Source organism: Macroventuria anomochaeta, assembly GCF_010093625.1.
Source record: "Macroventuria anomochaeta strain CBS 525.71 unplaced genomic scaffold BU25scaffold_54, whole genome shotgun sequence".
Taxonomy (NCBI): domain Eukaryota; kingdom Fungi; phylum Ascomycota; class Dothideomycetes; order Pleosporales; family Didymellaceae; genus Macroventuria; species Macroventuria anomochaeta.
In genome coordinates, this window is record NW_022985415.1 from 153284 (window position 1) to 162654 (window position 9371).

General features: G+C 50.9%; 3 protein-coding genes across 3 annotated transcripts; 2 read left to right on the forward strand and 1 right to left on the reverse strand.

Moving 5' to 3' along the window:
• The first annotated feature begins 1264 nt into the window (after positions 1-1264).
• BU25DRAFT_416074 (uncharacterized protein) lies at positions 1265-3518 on the forward strand. The gene is made up of 6 exons (XM_033707689.1): positions 1265-1610; positions 1667-2124; positions 2175-2452; positions 2524-2745; positions 2799-2884; positions 2939-3518. Exons 1-6 carry the CDS (start codon positions 1296-1298, stop codon positions 3191-3193), a joined length of 1614 nt encoding a protein of 537 aa, XP_033555749.1. The 5' UTR covers positions 1265-1295; the 3' UTR covers positions 3194-3518.
• Positions 3519-4116: 598 nt separating this feature from the next.
• On the forward strand, positions 4117-5320 carry BU25DRAFT_416077 (aldo-keto reductase-like protein). The gene is made up of 2 exons (XM_033707690.1): positions 4117-5001; positions 5056-5320. Exons 1-2 carry the CDS (start codon positions 4288-4290, stop codon positions 5206-5208), a joined length of 867 nt encoding a protein of 288 aa, XP_033555750.1. The 5' UTR covers positions 4117-4287; the 3' UTR covers positions 5209-5320.
• Positions 5315-6527, reverse strand: BU25DRAFT_404372 (uncharacterized protein; the record flags this gene model as incomplete). Its single annotated transcript, XM_033705118.1, has 3 exons — positions 6291-6527; positions 5842-6238; positions 5315-5791 (listed from the first exon to the last, which is right to left on the reverse strand). Exons 1-3 carry the CDS (start codon positions 6506-6508, stop codon positions 5315-5317), a joined length of 1092 nt encoding a protein of 363 aa, XP_033555751.1. The 5' UTR covers positions 6509-6527.
• Between the last annotated feature and the right edge of the window lie 2844 nt (positions 6528-9371).

Genomic DNA, 9371 nt, shown 5'->3' on the forward strand with positions numbered 1-9371 from the left:
GACTCTGATTGAGGCTCCGCTGCCGCATCAGCGGCTCCACTTCCAAGTATTAACCCTCGCCGATGCGGCTCTGCCGGCTCTATCACGGATTTTTCCAAGTTTGCAACCATGATCATGTGTGGAACGGCTGCGAAACCCCATGTTCAATTCTCTGTAACAGGCGTCGTCAGCCAGGTCAACGTGGGTGTGGATCTGCTCCATCGTCGATCATATCGCATCTTTACAGCTTCATGTTCAGACTGCGCTAGCTGGCCGCACTATCTTGGAGCATTGCGTTCACGTACAAGTGCACTCGCAAGTGAGGAATCATCATACAACCAACAAGCAGCCATCCTGAAGCCCATGAGTGCAGGTCTTGCAACCCTTCCAGGGTCTAACACCTATCTCCAGTTAGGAACAACAAGCTCAATCTGCATGCCTGCCAATCTTGCGGTCTTGTGTTGTTCAATTTTGCCATGACCTCATTCCTGGGAACCGGTCCGGTGATGAATTCTTTTGCCTCATCATGCACAGGGCCCAAACGAAGAAACTATCGATGGCACTTTACATGGTGCGACAGCAGGCGGCTCTTCAAGCGGTAAGTCAGCGGCTTCTGTCGCTTATAGAAAAAGAAATGGCTGGTAAACGCCATGTGGAAAAGCCTCTGACCTGACTTTCTTGCTTGCTTGCGCGCTTTCATGAACGACCCGTAGGCAATATCTTTACAAAGGTCAAACTAGACTATACCATACTTAATGAGTCGGGTTGCAAGAACATGTATGATCTTGGAGAATATGCGTTGAATAGAAGCATGCTGCAAGACATTCAACATAAGACATCGATGTGAACGCTCCCACCTACACTACAAGCACCCATAGCAATGCTTAGTTAAGGCATCCACAACGTCAGCCCTGGTTTTACTCCTTGTCTGTACTTACGCGCATGTAAGATCAACTCAACGACTCAAATCTGCTGTGGATGTGACAGATCGTGGCCTTACCTGCATCAACATCATGTTGCCTCGAATACTGTGTATGTCCACTCCATGCGTGGATGTGGTTACCTCCTCATAAGTCTCAGCAAGAGCCATTGTATACGAAGCAAAGTACAATGATAGCCGTATGTGCACAGTACGCACAGTTCAAAAAGACAGCGGTTCGCAGCATGCTCGAGTACCAGAGCCAATTGCATCGCGTGCAGGTCCGCTCGGGCCTTCCAAATTTCCGCGTGCCTTCCACTTTCGACTCATAGCGCGACCCCACGTAAAGTTGATTGAAGCTCCCCGCGCACGACTAACGAGACCAATACACGCCGAAATGACAGGAACACGGGGCCCGGTGCCCGTACCGCTCGAGACGCAAGGTCAAAACCTCACACAAGACGTACTCGATCTCCTCGACACGAAAGAGACGCTCCAGAGCAATGAAGACTTCCCCGCTGTACCGCAGCGCGACATCAAGGCAGCACTCGACAGGCTTGCCAGCCGATCGATGGTCGAATACAAGACTCTGGACAAGGAGCAGGTCAACCTCACACCAGAATCAGAAGGAATTGTCGCGAACGGAAGTCACGAATTCAAGGTCTGGAAAGCAGTGAAAGAGGCGGGGAAGATCGCTATCAAGGAATTGCCTGTGGGTAGCATGCTGAAATGTGGTCAATATGATCCGAGCTGACAACCTGGGCACAGAGCATTGTCGGCAAGGAGTCTGCGAGCGTAGGGCAAGGTAATGCCTTCAAGAACAAATGGATCAAGAAGGACGGCACCGACCTCGTTCTCGTGGCCACAGAAGAGCCAGAGGATAGCATGCAGAAGCTTCTTAAGGGCATTCAAGAGTCGCAAACCGTATCAGACGCCAAGCAGCTCAATGACCTGAAGAAGAAGAGGCTCGTCACGGTCACCAAAGTCATCACATACACTGTCACCAAGGGACCAAAGTACGCCAAGGAAATGCCTGTGGAGCACACAGACTTGACAGCAGACCTCCTCGCAAGCGGTGCTTGGGAGACAGCGAACTTCAAGCCCTACAACTTCGCTGCGCTGGGAGCACAGCAAGATGCTGGCGCATTACACCCACTGATGAAGGTCAGGCAAGAGTTCAGGAACATCTTCTTCTCGCAAGGCTTTGTCGAGATGCCTACTGGACAGTAAGATCTCGCGCGCGCACCAGTACGACCAGTAAACTGACCTATCTCAGCTTCGTCGATTCTGGCTTCTGGAACTTCGATGCTCTCTTCGTACCACAGCAGCACCCTGCCCGCGATATGCAGGATACTTTCTTCGTCTCCGACCCACCTACGGCTGACAAGCCGCGCGCCGACCCCGACAGCGAAAGGCAGATGGACCAGATGGAGGCAAGCTCACAACGTCTCTTCTCGACAGGCGACAAGCGGGAAAAGAAGCCCAGGGATTTCGAGAAATATTGGAACGATGTCAAAAAGGTCCACGAGGATGGCGCTTTCGGCTCAATAGGCTGTACGTTGTACCGGAATACCGCTAATGAGCGGCCGAGGCGCATACACAGCATTTGCTAATCCGAGCTGCAGACCGCTACAAGTTCAAGGATGAGGAGACATTACGTCTGGTCCTCCGCACACACACCACTGCCGTATCAACATGGGCGCTTCACCGATTAGCAGAAGACCCGCGACCTGCACGCTACTTCTCAATCGATCGTGTCTTCCGTAACGAGACCGTCGACGCTACACATTTGGCTGAATTTCACCAAATCGAGGGTGTCATCGCTGATTTCGGCCTCACACTAGGTGGTACGTCTTTAATCAGCTAGTAGCGTTCTCGTTTCTCAACTAACACTTTGAAGGCCTCCAGCGTTTCCTCGGTGACTTCTTCGCCAACATGGGTCTTGAGAACCTGCGTTTCAAGCCCGCCTACAACCCCTACACAGAGGTACGTCTCCTTCAGCCTTGCTGGCTTCCTTGCCTATACTGACGTTCTACACAGCCGAGCATGGAGATCTTCGGGTACCACAAGGGTCTGAAGCGATGGATCGAGATCGGTAACTCCGGCATGTTCAGGCCTGAGATGCTGGAGCCCATGGGCTTGCCCAAGGACATGCGTGTCTACGGATTCGGTTTGTCTCTCGAGCGCCCGACAATGATGAAGTACGGTGTGTCGAATATTCGTGAGCTGCTTGGACACAAGGTGGATTTGAGCTGGATCAAGGAGCAGCCAGCTGTCCGTTTCGATAAGGAGTAGACAAGCAGGGAAAGTCAAAAGGCGAAAACAGGTTATTCAAAAGAGTTGCGGTCCTTGACCGAACGTTAGTTCTTGGGACGAAGAGCACGATTGACATGATAGAAATGCACCAAGCCTATGGCGCCTGGCAGCACGAACTGGGATGATTGAACCCTTCGTCACGCAACAACACTTGTTGAATAAAGAAATACCAACGTCAGCAACCAGCCTTCGACCTTCAAGAAAGAAATCGTTCTTCGGCACGTTCGCACAATTTCTCTTCATGTCTTCCTGTGTATTCTCGCGCATGGCTCCCGTCACGCCACCTGTCCCTTTTTGAAGTGCATGAATGAGGGTCGGTAAAGATGACAAGAGAGTAAGGAGCTTGGAGAAAAGCATAGCGGATGAGTAGTCAGGGTTGCCACCTGCGTAACGATCCGCTCAAGACAACATCCGGGAAAAGGAGACTGTAAGTGAACGTGCATAGTGATTACCGTGTCCTTTGTTGTTTGTGGGATGCTGTTGATGTGCGCTCGGCGAAGGTGGAGTATTGTTGCCTAATACTTTTGCTGTTGTGTAAGTTAGTGAACCAAGGACAGATATCTGTGCCGTTAGGCGTGCTGCCAACTTCGTATCTGGTGGATGTTGAAGTTTCTGCAGGAGTTGAGAAATTATGTCCTCTTATCTTCATGAACAGGACGGGGCGAACTACAAGGCAGACTCGAGGCGCATCATGGTATGCCGCATTAACCATTAAGCCATTCTGGAATTCGGAACAGACGTAAGGTGATATTCTTTGAGTCTATGAGAGGAAACCCGGAGTTCTGGATAGTAACATGGGATCAGGTGATGTGGAGGCTGTTCGTGAGCTGTCGCGATATGACTTGGAGCCCCAGAGCTTTGTCATGTCGGAGGAGGGAACGGCTTCAATAACTTCGACAAACGTGGGATTGTGGTGTTGCAGATCAGGCAGCCTCCATTACGTGAGGTTCACACTAAACCTAGTTATCTCCACTTATATCCGCTAACGCCTCACGTGTACCATTCCGACCACCAACTCTGCTGCATACAAGATAGTTCGCAACCTTGGCACGTCATCTCTACCGGTCGCAAACATGTCCAACCTATCCATCAACACCAAATATCGCATGCTATCTGGCTACGAAATCCCAGCACTAGGCTATGGAGTCTATCAAACACCCGCCACCGAGTGTGCGGAAGTAGTGCAGCATGCGCTCAAGAACGGGTATAAACACGTCGACTCTGCGGTTGCGTACCGGAATGAACAGCCATCGGCTGAAGGCATGAAGGCCAGTGGCATCGCAAGAGATGAGCTGTTCTTCACATCAAAGATCCCACCTAAGGACATGAACTACGAGAATTCGAAGCAGCACATCGACAACACGTTAAAGATCACTGGTTTCGATTATGTGGATCTATACCTTCTGCACTCGCCCTATGGAGGCAAGGAGAACCGGATTGGGGCGTGGAAGGCGCTTGTTGAGGGTGTAGAGGCTGGAAAAATTCGGAGCATCGGTGTGAGTAATTACGGTGTTCATCATCTCGTTGAGTTGGAGACATATATCAAGGAGACAGAGAACAGTCAAGGCAAGGGCAAGGGTGGTGTGATCAGTATCAACCAGGTGGAGCTACACCCCTGGCTTGCAAGGAAGGACATCGCCGATTGGTGCAAGCAGAGAGGTGTACTCTGTGAGGCATACTGCCCGATTGTGAGGGCGACAAAAAACGATGATCCTCTCTTGGCACCATTGGTGAAGAAGTATGGGAAGACGCCAAGTCAGGTCCTGATTCGGTGGAGTTTGCAGATGGTGAGTTGATTATGCCAATATCCAAGTGGAGCACATGCTGACTTGACTAACCAGGGCTTTATTCCTCTTCCAAAGTCTGTCACAAAGTCCAGAATCGAAGAGAACGCCCAGGTCTACGATTTCGAGCTATCTGCAGAAGACATGAAGACCCTCGACATCGAATCTTATGAGCCGTGTGCGTGGGACCCTACTGTCAGTCGCGATTAGTTGAATTTTCGCTCCACAACGAGCAGGCAAGAGATCATTAACGGTCATGATGAATTGAACATATACTTTCTGTATGGTGGTATCTTCTTAACAAACAAAAGAAATATTACAACACCTTTCCAGTGATCCGTATGTTGTTCTTGTGCAACGGCGTCTCATCCCCAAACATGCTCTGAGGTGTCTCATGACTACTCCTCGAGCTGCCTTCACTGCTGTCCTTCAGCTTGTCCACATGCTCGACCACCACATTTAACTCCGTAGTGCGATGAATATGCCCAAGACTCTCGTCACTGTCGTTGCGGCTGTGGATCTTGCTCCTTATGCCGCCTTTCGCGGAAGTCAACTGGAAAGACTGGAACTGGTTCGGCTTTGATTTTGTACGGCGGTCGGAGTGCGAGTTGGATGGGCCAGTGGAGCTGCCGAAATCTTCGGGATCGGCGTCGTTCTCCGTCTTGCCCTGGGCGAGGCGAACAATCAGGGAGGCCATGGACATTTCGATGTTCAGTTTCACCATGTAGACAACCGGGTGGAATTGAACGTAGACAACTTGGTTCTTCAGGAACATGAGACCGATTAGGAGACCCTGATAATGTTAGCCTATGCTTCTTTGCTCAGATGGATCTGGCAACTTACGTCCATGGCAATGGAGACTATCATAAGCTTTGCGTTGAAGCTCACGAGCGGCTTGTACTTCGTGAGACCGACTTGATCAACAAGCCTGATCTTCACGATGCGCAGGAAGTACCAGTTGAGACCAGCGTCGACGATGAGGATGAGAACCTTGGAGATTTTGTCCCAAACAGCGTTGATGTTGAGAAAGACCTGGCTGGCGGGTGGAACGGTGTGCGCGGGGATCCAGATACAGAAGACGGCGATATTGATGGCAGTGATGATAAGCACGGTACCCCACTTGATGTTGCGGACAGTCTTTCGATGTTCAGCGATGAGTGCGATTCGGTTGATGATAATTTGCATGAGTAGCTGGATCTGGAAGACCCAGAAGAGCAGGATAAAGAACAAGACCGGGACACTGTCAAGATGTTAGCATCGATCGGTGTCAGGAAGTGATTGAGACATCTTACGAGGGACCCAATGTTCCAGTCAAGAAAAGCCATCCAACAACTCCAATGCATATGTTCGCAAGAATCTCACCCCACAGCATGTAGATGTATACCGACCTCAGCGGGTTACGGTTCCGCCGTGTTTGCTGGATAGCCTCCCATACCGTAAGGAATCCGAACCCAATTGTAAAGCCTGCTGCCACCGCAGCAAGCTGGAAGTCTTCGACAGATGCCGACATGATGTTATGGCACCTTTGCTCAACGAACGAGCTCCAGTGTGAGAATGCAACGGAACCAGAAGCAGCATGGGACCCTCATCGTCGTATATATCTCGGACAACCCAATAAAAGGGGAATTTGCCTCTTCAGGGAACTGCCGGAAGTGTACTACTGACTCGGTGTAGGCAAATAGTGTTTGGCATTTGCTGGCTACTTGCATGCATGTGGCGCTCCCTGCCGCTGTTAGCACCACCCAGCCGGAGTTCCAGTGAGTCCCTGCACTCTCGCTAGAAGGTCAACCTTCCACTTGCCATGTGAAGTGGATTTACTAGCATGGAAGCAGTTTCAGACGGTCCCATGTCGAGTGCTCCACGGCACTTAACTCGCCGCCATATTGTAGGTTACAGCCAACTGACAGCGTCCGCTTCCGAAAGGTACCATAGAGACATGCCATGGAGTCCGGCTTCAACCATGCCGCCTTGCGTCGCGGTAGTGAAGCTGTGACACTGCATGTTCTAATGGTTGAGCTCCGTGACGTTGAGAATTTGCCTTTTGCCTCTCTTCACCGACCTCGGTTGGCCGCAAAGAAAGAGAGGAAAATCTGGAATGTCATCTCAGTATCCCTGCAACGCACTGACAACGCAGACAAGCAGCGCGGAAGATCCCAAAGTACTAGACTCTTGCGTTATTGGGATGGCAGGTGCATGGATGCTCTGCTCCTTTCGCTTGACGTCGATCATACAGTAACGCAACTTCTCGCCAAGGTTCACGGCAAAAAAAACACCGCGTCTGGAAGTCGAGTGATATTCACAATCTCGATACAGCATTCATCGCTGTTTACCGATGACACGGCTGCAGAAACCATAACCTTACATTCGCAACTGACAGCTAATCAGGAAAAGCCCAACTACAAACGTACAAACGTAAGAGCAACGCGTCATGTCTCTCCGCTTACTGAAGCCTTCTGGTCCCCTGCCCAACTTTCATGAATCACGTCCACCATCTCTGGTCCCCGCTTGACCGACTTCTTGCTGCCATCGTCGGCCTGAACTTTCACTGCGGGAGCATCTCCCGAAAAATGAAGCGAGGAAGACGGCGATGGCGTGCATGCATGTTCTGTACGGCATCCTTACAATGGGGGGCTTAAAGCCTCATCAGAAATATGCTATCACTGTAAGTGAGCAGACTTCGCCGTAGTTGGCCGGGCAGGTCCCTGGGACCACCATATCGGAAAATGCGCCACGTTACCGCTAGCTCCTCAGAGCAGCGGAGCTCTGCGCCAGAGCCCTGAACAGCGCCGTGCTTCGACCCCAGATCCGCCTTGAAGTACCGCAAATGTTGAACTGAACGATCTGTTTCTCGCGCTGTTGTGGACTCGTAACATGATGAATTGGTCACTCCATCTGCACGTCATCGTTCGTAGATCGTGTTCGACAATCAATGGGTCACGGGAGTGGACTTGATTCATGTGCCGTCAATCTTGCGAATTGAAGGTTTACTAGGACGCCCTGCATCATGGGCGACTTCGTGGTGGTCGATCACTCCTACACCTCATGATACCGGCAGCTGCTCCGAGGCCCCAGATAGTAAGGAGTCGAATTGTAAGTTTGATGACAAGGCTGCTTTCTCGAAGATCACTATCGCGCGTTCTATCGAACGATGCGCTTCATGACATGGAAGCTCTAATTCGTCAGCTTGACGTGGCCCTCGAGAAAGAGCATGGAATCGAGTAGTGAATGTCGCAGGAGCGACGGGCGAGAAAAATAACGACATCACCGTCAGTATCCTGGGCATGTTGAACCTCAAACCCAGCTTCCGATTCTGCCCCGAAAATCCATCAGTCTGGCAAAATAAGGCCGGATTTAGGAACCATCCACACTCAGGGCATTGACTTCCAAGACGTCTCTGTTCCTGAGGGTCGGCCCTTCTACGCCGTAGTTGCGCCTTCTCGGGCCAACTCAGAGCTCACAACGCTCAATGCGTCAACGCTCAATGCGTCAGAAGCTCTGTTCATAAGAGCGGCGCGTCTGTGGTCTGGGGTCACTGTCTTGCGAACGGGACTTAGGTTGAACAGCGCAAGCCCAAGTTGCGTCAATATCGCTGCTATTCGAACGAATTCATCCAGTGCTGGAGGCTTGTGCTATGCTTCGAGGTCTATCAGCCTCGCGCAAAGCAGCAGTTTCGTACTGACCTCGACTCTGTATTGCTGCGGCAATCCGATGTCACCAGGCAAAGCTTGTCAGTTTGATTTAGCCTAGGCAGCTAACAGGAATTGCCTCTGGAAACAAAGGACGGGCAATGAAAACCAGAGGAACATACAACGTGCCATTGAGCAATGCGCAACGAACCCTCCTTATACGACGTCGCATTCTGCGTCCAGAGTTCAAGACTGCGGGTAGGTACTTGTGGTCAGAATGAGTTCGCGCAAAGCTTAGAGCACAACTACGATCGATTCCTTTTCACTGTAATGGATTTTCAAAGCAAGAAGCTTTTATCTGTCTCCAGTGAACCAAGGGAGGTACGATTACCCTATTCGAGTGGGAGAAGAGGATCCAACCCTGCCATGCACGATGAGTTGGCTGCTGTCAGCGAACAGCCACGACATGATTTTCTGGTAGTTGCACAACAACTGCAGACATCAAAGAAGGCCTACGACACCTCAAACCTGGGCTCGGAGTTCTGGATTGACGCTGTTTGTATTGATCAAGCAAACACCGACAAGAGAGATCATCAAGTTGCGTTGATGGGTAGCATATTTTCTGGGGCTTCTATGGTTATCATGTGGCTCGGGAACATAGGCTTCAATGGAGACCACTAAAGGGAAATAAATAAGAAAGGACCACGGCACCAGCTTATTGAAGCCACCGCCAAGAACGAATAGTGG

Coding starts and splice junctions, on each gene's coding strand:
- BU25DRAFT_416077 (XM_033707690.1), top strand. CDS start 4,288: ATGTCCAACCTATCCATCAACACCAAATATCGCATGCTATCTGGCTAC. Junction 5,002..5,055: donor TTCGGTGGAGTTTGCAGATG/GTGAGTTGATTA, acceptor TTGACTAACCAG/GGCTTTATTCCTCTTCCAAA.
- BU25DRAFT_416074 (XM_033707689.1), top strand. CDS start 1,296: ATGACAGGAACACGGGGCCCGGTGCCCGTACCGCTCGAGACGCAAGGT. Junction 2,746..2,798: donor TTTCGGCCTCACACTAGGTG/GTACGTCTTTAA, acceptor AACACTTTGAAG/GCCTCCAGCGTTTCCTCGGT. Junction 2,885..2,938: donor CCTACAACCCCTACACAGAG/GTACGTCTCCTT, acceptor CGTTCTACACAG/CCGAGCATGGAGATCTTCGG.